The sequence below is a fragment of the Hyalella azteca genome, unplaced genomic scaffold (genome assembly GCF_000764305.2).
Source record: "Hyalella azteca isolate HAZT.00-mixed unplaced genomic scaffold, Hazt_2.0.2 contig3210, whole genome shotgun sequence".
NCBI lineage: Eukaryota > Metazoa > Arthropoda > Malacostraca > Amphipoda > Hyalellidae > Hyalella > Hyalella azteca.
In genome coordinates this window covers 108,251-123,311 of record NW_025933462.1, presented here as the reverse complement: position 1 = coordinate 123,311, position 15,061 = coordinate 108,251, and the positions used below count along the sequence as shown (strand labels likewise).

Sequence of the window (15,061 nt, the reverse complement as noted above, 5' to 3'; positions counted from 1 at the left end):
GAATCACGGCTCGTAGAAATGGAATCACGGCTGGCAAATCCATAAAACCACGGCTCAAAAAATTCAGTCGCGGCTCGCCAAGTAGATATATTCCATACTAGCCCGGCCAGTAATTTTTGTCTATATTAAATGTGAAAGAACTCCCCCACCCCTAACCCTTTCACGAACTGTCGTCAAGGCATAAATCAACTTACAGAGATGATTTTGGCACCGTTGGATAGGTCAGAATGTCAGCTTTCCTTTAAGGTGCAAGACTAAAACCCAAAAAAGTGAAATTTACGATTTTTGTCCCAGAAATTCGGGCAGTAAAGGGTTAAATTAGGCTGGTTTGGCATAACAACAAATTAGCAATTGAAATGTAGACAATAAAAGGCATGTGATCATGTGATGTGCCACATTGTCTACAACTTTTACAGTTTCACTTAGTCAGAGTCAATCAATTTATTTACTTTTCATAGAACCTGAATTTACCAGAGTCAAAAGTTTTCAAAATTCAAATTATCCTGATACCTAACTACCTAACCTAAGAATGCCAATTTGCCAAATGAGAAGACATTTACAAATATTAGGTAAGCACTAAATAAATTACTTGCTACTTAGTGAGATTCAAGAAACAATCACTGAATCAGCTTAACTTCCCTAGTTCTATTTACTATTTAGGGCTGACACATGTCACATTGCGATGGCGGATGGAGCTAGATATCAAATTGTATAACTCAATTACCTAAATAACCTAATATTCTATGCAAAAGTAACGGGGAAGTCGGGGATAACTATAATTTCACATTAAAATTTCTTAGTTCTAGCTTTGTCATTTCTTTGTGCAGTTAATGCATCGCATAATTTGGAGTTTTTCTGGTATTTGATAAATTGATAAGAGTTAAAATTTGAAATCTGTAATAACTAATGTTGCTCTTACTCAGTTTTTAGTAATAATTTGAATGACTCACCAAAATACCAAGCGTAGCTACGCCAAAAAGGATCCATCATAACCGTACTACTTATTAACCAATTCTTTCTAGAACGTAACAAATAATTTAAAGAGCTTTATTGCATCTTGATAAACTTCTTCCCTTCTAACGTTTTCAACATGTGTTCGAATAAAAGACAATCGTATTTTAGACCTTCATTTGTTACGTACCTCATGAAGCGGAGACGGTCGTCAAGCGTAATCGGCGAAAGGCAACACAGAAAATTATTAGTGCGCAAACTACATTTTTTTTACTTTTACATCGACAAAATTATATAATTTTATTTATCAAGAACACGAAATTTGCCTTTGAGAAATTATCGCAGTCAATGTCCTGTTTATGTCTATTGCAAATACCACACATTTTATTCATACCACCCAGTTGGACCAGCTTGGTGAAGATCAGTTAGGTTTAGATCCTGCATGGTTGATCCTCGACCATGAAGATCATGTGCCAGCTCAGGGAAATTAATAGGTAATGGTAATTTATTCATGTCCCCCAGTTGCACCAGTTCGGTGAATATCAATTAAGTTATGATCATGGGCCAGCTCACTGAAAATAATGGACCAGCTCAGTGAAGTTCATGGGCCAGCTCACGGCAGCTAAATAGAAGTATCGGCACTGAAGAAATAGGCCCATGCCGATTCTTGTACTTTTCGTGACTTGATTCACAAGGGATCCGGCCTTTGGAACCTAATATTTCCATAACTGACGATTGATTGAGAGAGCTGCTGGACTTATTGCCTGGTCCGTAAATTGCTAGGCATTTTAAGACTGAATATATGCTCCTTCATAGCTTCGTCTAGTCTTTTCTTGAAGGCGTTCATACTCGGAGCGTCAACGATGCTATCAGGTAAGCTGTTCCACATGTCGGTGGCTCGAAGCGAGAAGAAATGATGTCGCATGGATGTGTTACAACGCAGTTTTTTAGTTTGTAGCCGTGGCTCCTGGTGTTGGTTCTTGTTTCAAATTCTAGTAATCCTTCTTGGACCTTGTATAAGCCATGTGTATACTTGTATGCTTTAATGAGGTCTCCATGCAGACGTCGATAACTGAGGCTTGGAAGTTTCATAATCTTTAATCTTCCCTCATATGACTTGTCTTTCAAGCCCGGAATTATCCTTGTTGCACGTCTTTGAACACTCTCTATTAAATTAAGATCATGGGCCAGCTCAGTAAAGGTAATGGGCCCAGTGAGGGCAACGGGCCAGCTCGGTGACGATAATGAGCGAGCTCAGTGATGGTAATGGCAATGGGCCAACTCAATGAAGATCACGGGCCAGCTCTGTGAAAGTAATGGGCAGCTGTGGCGATAACGGGTTACCTTAATTAATGAAGGGACTGGGCAAAGTTCAACATCAACAGCAATTGTCCGGCAAAATATGCACATTTTTCTATATAGGTAGATAAACTTCATTCTTCATCTCAAGCTTGGCTAATTTACTAGTAGGTATATCTTGGCATTCAAACCATTCATTGCGTGGAAACTTGTTTCGCAAAGTAAAATAAGTTATAATGATTTTGTAAAAGCAAGTTGAAGTTGAACCGAAATGTGATTAGAAGATTAGTTCGAGTGCTATAATCGTAACGTGCCTCGAACTCAATCTTTATACGATAGGCGAGCAATTTTTGCTATGATCGTAACAGTCATCGCAATTCCTCTATACCTACATCACGATCTCATACCTGAAAACTCTGGAATAAGTTATTCAATCTTACCTCAACCTCAGAGCAATCTTATTCAATTTTATTTCAAAAATTTATTATCTGTTGCGTCACTATAAAAAAAACTCGTATTTTCTGTTATATCATTATCAAAAAAATCCTGATTTTGCAACGTTTCGGGAATATTCAGCCGAAAAACCTTTGTAGCACTAAAGTTTATATAAGGATGTTAAAAACTTAGAAGAAATTAACAAATATTTTATTTTATTTTCTAATTAAAATAAGTAATTTTTCACTGCATTTTCTGTTCGAAAAGATCTGTGTATATCCGTCGAATTTTTTGGTTACGTTGTTCATTTGTTGTTACGGCATATGAAGAATTAAATTTTGTTATTCATCATCTGATGAATTAAATATCCCAAGTTTGCATTCATGATTATATCAAGCAAATATTAAAGCTCGAGGAAAAATTTTCTCCGGAAACTACTAGCGTTAGAGCACAAAATTTAAAAAAGCTCTATTAGCCTAGGGCGTTTTCCGAAAATTTTAAATCGAATTCTTATAAATTATAAATCAGCTAAAAATAACAATTAGATCTATGCTCCCTTGCTCTAATACTGTTCGTGTCCTTTGTTCTCGACTCTAGGGTAAGCAAGGTATATATCAGTCATGTCACCGTGGTGGATCTCCATGCTGTCGCCAGAGGCATGTTCGATGAGAATAGGTGTCTCTTTATCTGCGGCCACGAAACAGACGACGTCGCCGCACTGCACGCGTCCAACGCGTTTCGCTTTGATCTCCCTGAAACAATTATCCACTTCATAGGTCAGCATGCGCAGGACGCTCCCGGTCCTGAAGCACTTGAAGGTGTAGTACCCGTGGGTGTCGGCAGTCACATGGACATTATCGCTGCAGAGCACCTGCCGAACGTTCAACCTCGGACGGGGCGCGGAGTAAGGGTTGTGACTGCGTGCAGTCTGCGGGTGTCGACGCGCAACTGTCGTGCTGAGGAGAGAGAAGAGAAAAAAACATCAGTAACAACATAACCTGAGATTAGTTGAACTTAGTAACAATAACTTTGCCTGCACCGATCATAAAATAAATTAATCTGTTGTACCGTATGTATAATAAATTACACAAGCCTTAAATATATAACAAATTCAGCCAACTAAAAAATTAGCTAATTTTATAGCACAAGGTTCTAGAACTATTATGGGTTGCAAAGTCTGGCGTTGGCGGAGAAAAAGCTTAATATGTTCTTTCAAAACGAGGAGATAATTGGTCTGTAAATTTATCTCAAATAATTTACATCCTTAAGTTTCTAAAATTGCTCACCTTTGCTCAGCCATGGTAGAGTTCGAGTAAAAATCCTGAATACACGATTATTTTTCCAACCGAAGCTTATATACGTTTTCTCAGCCGCCATCTTGGACTCTAATTTGTCCTAAAAATTTGAATGTACGGTCCCTTTGCCCGCCCACGCAGGCCTCCTTCCTGTGATAGGCTCATTAAACAGGAAGTTATTTTTTGGATCCTGAAACGCAAATTTAAGAACAGCGGAGGGCGGGCAAAGGCGTCTCGCAAACGCATCGTTCAAGTAGAACAGGTCGGCGTAAGGCGACTGCAAGTAAAACTGCGAGTTCTAACCATACTGCACGATCTAAAATAAACATAACATCGTAACTGCAACTAAGATTTCACAAAACAACGCGACTGTAATAAATCAGACGTGAACATTTGACCACATGCATCTTAGACGAGGAAGAGCACGCGGCTGCTACAATGACTTACCAAATAAATATCGCACTTGCAACGGATACGTAAACAACGACGCAACTGACATTAAGTAAATAACACGATCGCTGAAAAAAACTGGCAACATCAAAAATCAAATAAACGATGTAATGATGAATTAAATAATCTTTGAGAATAACGAAGAAACCTTCAAGCCCTATGTAAAAAACAACACGCACACCACGTCCGCGCACAGTGCAACATAAAAAAGGTTGTGATAATGAACACGGTATTTTAAGTCCAAAGCTCGTATAGATGATAAAAACTAAACTCAAGACTTGTTCATCAATAATTTACATTATGAAGTCATTCCCCAGATCCCATCAAAGGTCTAATATCACGCATAAGATATTTCTGGTTAAGGATTGAATGCGTTTTCCTGAGCGTGACGGGCAGTGAACAAATCTTACGAATATGAATGAGGCATAAAAATTAAAGTGTATGATCATGAGTGGAGCACTATTCTTACAAATATGAGTGAGGTACAAATGCATTAATGAATGCATAAGCCAGTCATCGGTCTAAGTTCATCACAACCCCAAAAAACTGACTTAATACGGAGCAAAATGAAGCGTTACAGGCGTTACGGGCCAGCGCTGCACTATCACGTTACGGGTGTTACGGGGCAACGTTGCACTATCACGTTACGGGTGTTACGGGGCAACGTTGCACTATATCACGTTACGGGCGTTACGGGGCAACGTTGCACTCTCTCGTTACGGGCGTTACGGGGCAACGTTGCACTATATCACGTTACTGGTGTTACGGGGCAACGTTGCACTATCACGTTACGGGCGTTACGGGGCAACGTTGCACTATCACGTTACGGGCGTTACGGGGCAACGTTGCACTATCACGTTACGGGCGTTACGGGGCAACGTTGCACTATCACGTTACGGGCGTTACGGGGCAACGTTGCACTATCACGTTACGGGCGTTACGGGGCAACGTTGCACTATCACGTTACGGGNTGTATAGCTCGCTATATTCGTATTTATTCATATAGCTCGCTATATTCGTAATTTTCCATATAGCTCGCTATATTCGTAATTATTCATATAGCTCGCTATATTCGTATATATTCATATAGCTCGCTATATTCGTAATTATTCATATAGCTCTCTATATTCGTATTTATTCGTATAGCTCGCTATGTTCGCAAGTATTCATATAGCTCGCTATATTCGTAGGTATTCATATAGCTCGCTATATTCGTATGTATTCATATAGCTCACTATATTCGTAAGTATTCATATAGCTCGCTATATTCGTATATATTTGTATAGCTCGCTATATTCGTAAGTATTCATATAGCTCGCTACATTCGTAGTTATTCATATAGCTTGCTATATTCGTAAGTATTCATATAGTCGCTATATTCGTAAGTATTCATATAGCTCGCTACATTCGTAGTTATACATATAGCTTGCTATATTCGTAAGTATTCATATGGCTCGCTATATTCGTATATATTTGTATAGCTCGCTATATTCGTAAGTATTCATATAGCTCGCTATATTCGTAAGTATTCATATAGTCGCTATATTCGTAAGTATTCATATAGCTCGCTACATTCGTAGTTATTCATATAGCTTGCTATATTCGTAAGTATTCATATGGCTCGCTATATTCGAAGGTATTTATATAGCTCGCTATATTCGTAATTTTCCAAATAGCTCGCTATATTCGTAATTATTCATATAGCTCTCTATGTTCGTATTTATTCATATAGCTCGCTATATTCGCAAGTATTCATATAGCTCGCTATATTCGCAAGTATTCATATAGCTCGCTATATTCGTAACTATTAAATAGCTCTCTATATTCGTATTTATTCGTATAGCTCGCTATATTCGCAAGTAATCATATTGCTCGCTATTTTCGTAATTATTCATATAGCTCGCTATATTCGCAAGTATTCATTTAGCTCTCTATGTTCGTATTTATTCATATAAAAAATAGCTCTCTATATTCGTATTTATTCGTATAGCTCGCTATGTTCGCAAGTATTCATATAGCTCGCTATATTCGCAAGTAATCATATTGCTCGCTATTTTCGTAATTATTCATATAGCTCGCTATATTCGCAATTATTCATATAGCTCACTATAGTCGTAAGTATTCATATAGCTCGCTATATTAGTAAGTTTTCACATAGCTCGCTATATTCGTATAGCGAATATAGCGGAAAAAATTATATCAGGAAAAACAGGAAGAACAGTTTAAGATTTCGATACTTTGGAAATTGAGATAATGACTTAAGGCTAATTTTTGAAGCTCCGCAAGTAACGTAGAAAAATAACGAACTTCTCGAACGAAGAACACTAAAAAATGAGTTTATTAATAAATTTAATTTAAATAAACTAATAACTAAATTTGAAGCTTGGAATTTGAACTGAAATTAATTTGAAATTACAAGCCGCTGGGTAAGTCCAACTTTCCAACAGATTTAATAAATCAATTTAATAGAGCAAAAAATAAACCAAATGAAATTCACACGACATCCATATCAAACCCAGGAATAGAGAAACAGGTTTATAGCAAGACAGAATAATTAAATGCATTGACGTTTGTTTTACGTACGTATATGGTTGCCGCACGGTTCGGAAACGGCAATTTTCACGAAAGTTTCGAATTTAAAAGCCTGAATCGCAATAAGATTTGAACAGTGCGTCAAGGCGGAATGACTTTTGGCTTTAACCGGCGGCGAGTATTGTTGGATGCAATTGAAAACTGATTTTGGGGCCGCTCTCCGACCCTTGACTTCAAATCCCTATTTAATTATCACTGGGATAAATTTGATTAGGCGGACTTGAAAAATTCTAAGCTAATATTAGATCATATAAATTAAGCCTGGCGTGAATATAATTGGTGAATTATTCATTTCTCACAATGGGCGTTACTGGAGAGCACTTCACTAACACGTTACGGGCGTGACATATGTAACTCGTAGTTGACGTTATATTTGGTAATATTAACGATTGACAGCCATTATATAATATAATTGTAATAGCAGTCGTTTCGCATATTTCTATTGATTTCAGTAATTTAGGTTTGAACACTTTCAGGCTTTAGTTATTCAATTTTTGACATAGCGCTTTCGAGGACTATAATTGAGAACAAGGCGAGATTGTACATAATCGCTGTACGATGCATGTAAATGGAAACACTGTCCGCTTTTCGAGAGGTGAAGCTCTCTATAGTCATGATATGTAGCAGCTCCTACATATGACATGTAGCTCATCAGGTCGTGTAGCTAGCTACAATTAGGTGACGTGTAGTTCGTCAGGTCATATATAGCTAGCTACAATTAGGTGACCTGTAACTCGTTAGGACGTGTAGCTAGCTACAAGTAAGAGACTTGTAGGTCGTCAGGTCGTGTAGCTAGCTACAATTAGGAGACGTGTAGCTCGATCGTCAGGTCATGTAGCTAGCTTCATAGCTGCATGTGGCTAGCTTCGTAGCTAACTTCGTAGCTACATGTAGCTAGCTTCGTAGCTACATGTAGCTAACTTCGTAGCTACAAGTAGCTAGCTTATTAGCTACATGTAGCTAGCTTCGTATAGCTACATGTAGCTATTTATGTAGCAATTTATGAAGCTAGCTACATGAATAAATGCAACATTGAACAATGACGTGATCCTCTGAACGCTGCACTAAAGGAGATGGGCCCAAATATACTGTAGCTATGCACTTTTTGCCCTATGTGGGTCATCCATCCTGACACAGGGCCTATACTTCCAATAAAAGTTAAGAGATCGTAAGTTCATCAGCCAATCATTGACGGCCTTTCAAGCGAAATCCACCAATCATAGACAAGAAAATAGAGCGTAAGTACTTACGTTCACTTAGCGAGTTTTGAAAGTATATATGGTCCCAGTTCGGTCCAGAAAATGCGCGTATCCGTGCCACGTGCGCTCTATGCTCGTGCTGTGGGTTATAAAACGTATATGAATATTTGGACAAAGTGAACCATTGAATTTTCTGAGTGTGTGCATGTCTTGCCCCATGGGTGCAAGGAAAAGATTTGCCACGGATATCAATCCGTCTTGCCTGTTTATTGAAACTTCACTAAGCCTAGAGCCTTGGGACGACCTCCCATGAGACAAGAGTGACTTTATGGCTTGTATAGTTTGTAATAGAAAATTTTTACTTATACATGGAGGCGATCGGAAGAATTTGACTATAATTTAAGAAACGTCAAAATATTTTTCGATATATTATGTCATTGAGATGAGATGACATACGTAAGCGTATAAATTTATTTCCATAAAAAGCAATATTGCTCATTGTAATCACTTTTAGACAGCATTTTCCATAGACTTTTCGTCATGCGTTAGACAGAAAGCTCCAGACTCTGCCTCTGCGTGCAGGTATAACTATCATTATATAACAATCGCACTGCACGCGTCCTACCACAAACTCTGCATTATTTTGCGAAATAATGAACAGCTACTTCTGATTTGAGTTGCAATAAATTTTTTTATGAGTTTTTGAATGTGTGTTATTTTAATTACTTGAGGTAGAGAGCTTGTGTAAGAAAATCCTGTGCCTCTAAGATCATGCCGTTGGGATTATGGCATCAATAATTTCTTGTTCTGTTTGAAACAGAAAAAAATTCTTTAAGAAATTCTTGAACATGGTCAGTTGTTTGGGAAAAGTCTAACTTCATTTATAATCATATATGTCAAAAAACGCTGTGTTTTCACACCTGACTCACAATTAAATCCAACCTCAGGTTCAACTGAAGGTCGTATATTCTCCCAAAAATATTCACCGCAGATCTTTGCCATGCAGGTGTCATTTTTTTGGCAATAGTTGACAATTTCATTTATTCTGGAAATGGTTCTTTTCGACAGTTTTATAACTTTTGCTTTGCTATGAGTTTGACCCACCAATAAACGGAGAGTTAATCTCGTGTTCCGCGTATTTTAAGAGAACATAATCCAGCTACTGAAGCTACAATGAACGTCGGGTCACAGCCGAAGTTTCCCAGCCTATAGGTGGACCGCGCAGGTATGTAACAGATCAAGTCGATTTTTTTCATAATGCGATGACCGAGCATAACACAAGCAAGTGTAGGACGCTACTGTATTCTGTCCCGAGTAGGTGTAAGAAATTGCTATTGATGGGATTATACTGCAGCGGAACTAACCAGTGACACGATGATTAATTATAGACACCGCGCCTGTCGACTTTCACTGCTAGGTAAAAAAATTGGAACAGAGATCTGGAGTTAACACATTGAGTGAGACCCGACCCACAAGCATTGCCAGATAGCATAAAAAAGGTCAAGTCCGCGGAACCGCGGAATTTTGTAAAAAATTTGTAAGGAAAATTTGCAGGTTCCGGTGCAAAAATTACATTTTCCTTCTCTCCGTACGTTTTAAAATTTAATGAGATAGTTCTGCCATCAAAAATTTTTGTCGACAGACGCAATTGAAAAAAAAATGTGTTTCGAGGATGCAATTTAGAGGGATTACAATTTACCGTGAAAGTGCTTGCCTACTATGAAGGCATATAACCCAAAAATTCTCTTATAATTTCTGCCTGAAATAGTGCAAGATAGATTTAGATTTTTACTATTTAATCAAGCCCCCAGATTTAAATTCGAATAGCCTTCAACTCCTATTTAATCAGGAACCGAAATGTTTGAAAGTCTATCTTATCTTAACTATGCGACCAGCACTCACATTTCCATCGCGCTCTACAGGTCACATACGGCATGAATCTCTTGCGTATTATTATTATTATGAGTTTAAAAATTACTTTTTAAAGACAACACTTCTAAAGAATCCTGTGCTTTGATGTTACACATGTGCGATGAATTTCTAATTTTATTTTCAGATATTTAAAAAATTTATTTAAAAATTTGTTTAATATTCAAAAATTTTGTAAATTTTCAAAATTACTTATTCTATCAATTGATTCATGCATTGTCTCCAACTTTACGCGAGTGTGCAAAATTTCAGATCGATTAGACAGGTAGAAAGTGTGTTAAATATCGAATATAAGATTTGTAGTAGACAAGCAAACACATTAAATGAAGTTAAAGAGAAGTGTTGTAAAAATTGGAGCAGAATTCCGTGCATCTCACTCTATATTCCTCGGGCGGGCTGAATTGATTTTGAAATAACATAATATGTTGGAAGGTGATTTTGGGGTCACAATTATACATTGTTATCGTTCGTCATTTCTGAATTCTTCAATGACAGATGAAAAGAAAAAAGAGCAGCTGAAACATTTATGATTAATGTCGAAGAGCTTCGGTCCAATAGAAAATGCTTATTTAAGCAAGTAGGTTCCGCAGGCAGTAATTGATTCTATCAAAAATAAGAACAATACAATAAACTTTCACTAATGGGAACAAATAACAGCGAATTCTACACCTTATCAAATCTCTTTTATAGACTGTCCGCATGGATATAAAAATATATCACTATAGATAAACAAACAATAATGATACAGAAATCAAACTGATTCAAATTGAAATCAAATGTCACCAATGAAGAAAAAACTCCCTCATGCACATTTACGAATTATAATGGGTACGAATGAAACCAAGCAATTAATGTTTCTCCAAACAATTTTCGAGTTATATACTCTAGAGACATTCGGTAATCAATGCGCTAAACTATTTTTAATTGATTGAACACAACTACATTTTCGATTCAGTCAGCTTCTGGCATTTAAGGCAGCTTCTTGCATATACTGTATATAGGTTAGCTTTACACGCAGTTTCATGTATACACCTAGGTTAGAATGACGCATACACAAGTTAACTACGTGCATACCCAGGTTAGTTTCATGCAAATCGATATTAATTAACTTAATGTAAAGGTAAGTTAGCTTCATGCTAAGCGAAGTTAGTTTCACGCAAAGCGAAGTTAGTTTCAAGCAAGGCGAAGTTAGTTTCACGCAAAGCGAAGTTAGTTTCATGTAAAGCAAAGTTAGCTTCATGCAAAGCGAAGTTTGTTTCTTTCAAAGCGAAGTTAGTTTCATGCAAAGCGAAGTTAGTTTCATGCTAAGCGAAGTTAGTTTCATGCAAAGCGAAGTTAGCTTCATGCAAAGCGAAGTTAGTTTCATGCAAAGCGAAGTTAGCTTCATGCAAAGTGCAGTTAGTTTCATGCTAAGCGAAGTTAGTTTCATGCAAAGCGAAGTTAATTAGTTTCATGCAAAGTGAAGTTAGTTTCATGCAAAGTGAAGTTAGTTTCATGCAAAGTGAAGTTAGTTTCATGCAAAGCAAATTTAGTTTCATGCAAAGTGAAGTTAGTTTCATGCAAAGTGAAGTTAGTTTCATGCAAAGTGAAGTTAGTTTCACGCAAAGTGAAGTTAGTTTAAAGCAAAGTGAAGTTAGTTTCATGCAAAGTGAAGTTAGTTTCATGCAAAGCGAAGTTTGTTTCATGTAAAGCGAAGTTAGTTTCATGCAAAGCATTATTCCGTAGCTTACACGATCCGATTTTGTATTGTCGACCATGTATTTTTCTTAGACTGTAAGACTTTTTAGACTTTGACTGTAAATGAATGTTCGGTTGTTGATGTTTCTTAGTTTTGGTGCGCGTCTGTAGTTCTCAATTTTGAACTGATATGTTCTGAATTTTTATTCTAACTTATTTCCCGCCCAATCTTGCTAGAATATGAATGGTCTGGTGCATGAGGTATACAGGGTCAAGGGTAGAACGCAAAACAATAAATAATTAAGTCATTGCAGTCTTGATGCACATCAATTTATTAAGGAATGCAATTGAAATATTAATATAAAGTGAAAACAATTTCTACGACTATACGCAACATTTCGCGTGCACTCCTACGGTAAAATTCTATTTAGTTGCGTTTGATGATCTACATATAAATTCGCGGGACCGAAACATATAACACTTTATATTCACCAGTGTTTTGATGAAATAACTGATGTTCCTATAATAAATATGTATTTTTCATAAGAGCTTACGTCCTTGAATAAATAAATAATATAAATATTTTTAAAGTGTAAATCAATATGAATAATCGATAGAGTTTCCACGTACATATTTCAATCTTTGACATGCAATCAAAGAATGTGAAAATCATTGGTTCTGATCCAGACAATATATTCCTTTATATAAATTTAAGGAACTTTAGTTGACTTTTGAATGCATAAAATATTTAAAATCTTCGACTTCTGACCATATAGTCTAATTTCGGACATCTGATAAATTCATTTAGGATTCAATATTTCTCCAGTATTGGTTTTGTTCATATTTTACTATCATTCTTCCCCAAATTATCAATAATTGACTAATAAATAATATATTAATATATAAATTTAAATAATTTTCCCCGGCAATTTTGTACTGGGATCTCAAAGATCGCAAAAAAAGTACAAGACTGATATGAAAAAAACCTGGTTTGTGCCAGGTAAAAAATTACAAGACTGATTACCTGGGCACAATTAAACGTGACGTACGTCTTCGCCCGCCTTCGCCTTTCTGGAATTTGTATTTTGCTTTCATCGAAAAAAAAATCCGTTTTAGGAGCCTATCACAGGAAGGAAGCCTGTGTTAGGCGGGAAAATGGGCCGTACATTCAAATTATGACGACCAATTGGATGCAAACATGGCGCCTTTGAAAACGTATATAAGCTTCTGTTTAGCCTAAAATTGTTACTTTAACGCTGGGTAACACTCTGTCATCTCACCGAAAAAGAAATCGCTTGAGCTAACTTCACTTCACTTTACGTCAAACTTTGAATCAGCAAACGCTTCAATGGAAGATCACAGGTGAGGAATTTTAGAGACTTAAGGATGCGAAATATTTGTGTGATATAAATTTACAGACCAATCTCTCCATGTTTTCTTAGAACATACTATGCTGTTGCTCCGCTAATGCCGGGCTTCGCAACCCATTATATTTCTTCAACCATGTGTTCTAAATTTGCTAGCTTTTGGCTTTATCGTCAGCAGATTAAACTTGATTTACGACACAAGCCTTGTTGTATTCAGAGCTTGTGCTATATCCAATTAAGGCTTGTATTCAAGACTTGCGTTATATTCAAAGTTTATATTCAAGGCTTAATTGTATTCACGGCTTGTATTATATTCAAGGATTATTATACATATGACGCTAAATTTACCTTCGAATATTCATTTTATGATCGATCCTAATGTCAGGTTTTGTATCTAATGCTATTTTTTCGCTTCTCTCTCCTCAGCACGACAGTTGCGCGTCGACACTCGCAGACTGCACGTAGTCATAACCCTTACTCCGCGCCCCGTCCGAGTTTGTACTTTCGCGTGGTGTTCCTCAACGAAAATGTCCATGTGACTGCCAACATCCACGGCTACTACACCTTCAAGTGCTTCAGGACCGGGGCTATCCTGCACATGCTGACCTATGAAGTGGATAATTGTTTCAGGGACATCATAGTGGGACGTGTAGGACGCGCGCAGTGCGGCGACGTCGTCTGTACTCTGGCCGCGGATGGAGTGAATCCTATTCTAATCGAACATGCCTCTGGCGACAGCATGACGATTCTCTACTGGGAAATGTGTAAAATATACGTTGCTCGCCCGGGAGTCAAAAACGAAGGGCACGGTGTCGAAAATTATTAGAATAAGAGAGCAGATCGAGATCTGATTTCAATTGTTTGTTTATTGTTTTTAGTTGATTTCAAAGCAATCAATTTTGAATTTTCTTGCAACGCTCTACGATAGATTTCTTAATTTTGTACTCTGACACTAGTCGTCTTCCGAAGAAGATTTTCTCTCGAGCTTTATAATTTGCTTGATATAATCATGATTGAAAACCTGGGATAAACGCTCGTAAGATTTTGAACTGAACTACTTAACCGAAAAATTGAATATACGCAGGTCTTTCCTTACGTGAAATGCAGTGACAAATTCCTTGTGTTAATTTGTAAATAAAATAAAATATTTGTTCCTTTCTTTTGAGTTTTTAGACATCCTTTTATAAACTTTAGTCCTTCAAAAGATTTTCGGCTGAATATTCCCGCAAAGTTGCAAAATCAGGATTTTTTTAGTTAGTGTAGTAACAGAAAATAAAATTTTAATGCGATATCTGGTAAGATAGCTTTGAGATAAGGTTGAATAACTTATTACAGAGTTTTCAAGTATGAGATCGTGATGTATAGAGGAATTGCGATGACTGTTGCGATCATAGTAAATTGCTCTTCTATTAAATACAGATTAAGTTCGAGGCACGTTGCGATTATAGCACTCGAACTAATCTTCTTATCACATTTCGGTTCAACTTCAACTTGCTTCTGCAAAATTATTCTCCGTTGTTCTATTTTGTAAAACGAGATTCCACGCAAAAAATAGTTTGAATGCCAAGATTTACTAATAAATTAGCCAAGCTTGAGATGAAGAATAAAGTTTAGCTACATACATAGAAAATGTGCAAATTCTGCCGGTCATTGCTGCTTAATGTTGAACTTTGCCAGTCCCTTCATTGGAATAACCCGTTACCGTCACTGAGCTGGCCCGTTACCTTCACTGAGCTGGCCTGTTACCGTCACTGAGCTGGCCCGTTACCTTCACTGAGCTGGCCCGTTACCTCCACTGAGCTGGCCCGTTACCTTCACTGAGCTGGCCCGTTACCTTCACTGAGCTGGCCCGTTACCGTCACTGAGC

The 15,061-nt window shown here is 37.2% G+C and overlaps 3 protein-coding genes across 4 annotated transcripts in view; 1 reads left to right on the top strand and 2 right to left on the bottom strand.

Moving 5' to 3' along the window:
* The window catches only part of LOC108682621, a 15,182-nt gene extending 14,016 nt beyond the window's left edge, over positions 1-1,166 (bottom strand). Inside the window, exon 1 of one of the 2 annotated variants that reach the window (XM_018171823.2) lies at positions 1,142-1,166. In XM_018171823.2, the coding sequence (XP_018027312.1) occupies positions 1,142-1,146 (5 nt within the window). In that variant the 5' untranslated portion in view covers positions 1,147-1,166. The other variant, XM_047879508.1, reaches the window with a different exon arrangement.
* Positions 1,167-3,247: 2,081 nt separating this feature from the next.
* On the bottom strand, positions 3,248-3,992 carry LOC125177573. The gene is made up of 2 exons (XM_047879506.1): positions 3,972-3,992; positions 3,248-3,641 (listed from the first exon to the last, which is right to left on the bottom strand). The coding sequence occupies exons 1-2, from the start codon at positions 3,983-3,985 to the stop codon at positions 3,248-3,250; spliced, it is 408 nt and encodes a 135-aa protein (XP_047735462.1). The 5' UTR covers positions 3,986-3,992.
* A 9,108-nt stretch (positions 3,993-13,100) lies between these two features.
* Positions 13,101-14,020, top strand: LOC125177572. The gene is made up of 2 exons (XM_047879505.1): positions 13,101-13,189; positions 13,621-14,020. Exons 1-2 carry the CDS (start codon positions 13,176-13,178, stop codon positions 14,018-14,020), a joined length of 414 nt encoding a protein of 137 aa, XP_047735461.1. The 5' UTR covers positions 13,101-13,175.
* Positions 14,021-15,061: the final 1,041 nt, after the last annotated feature.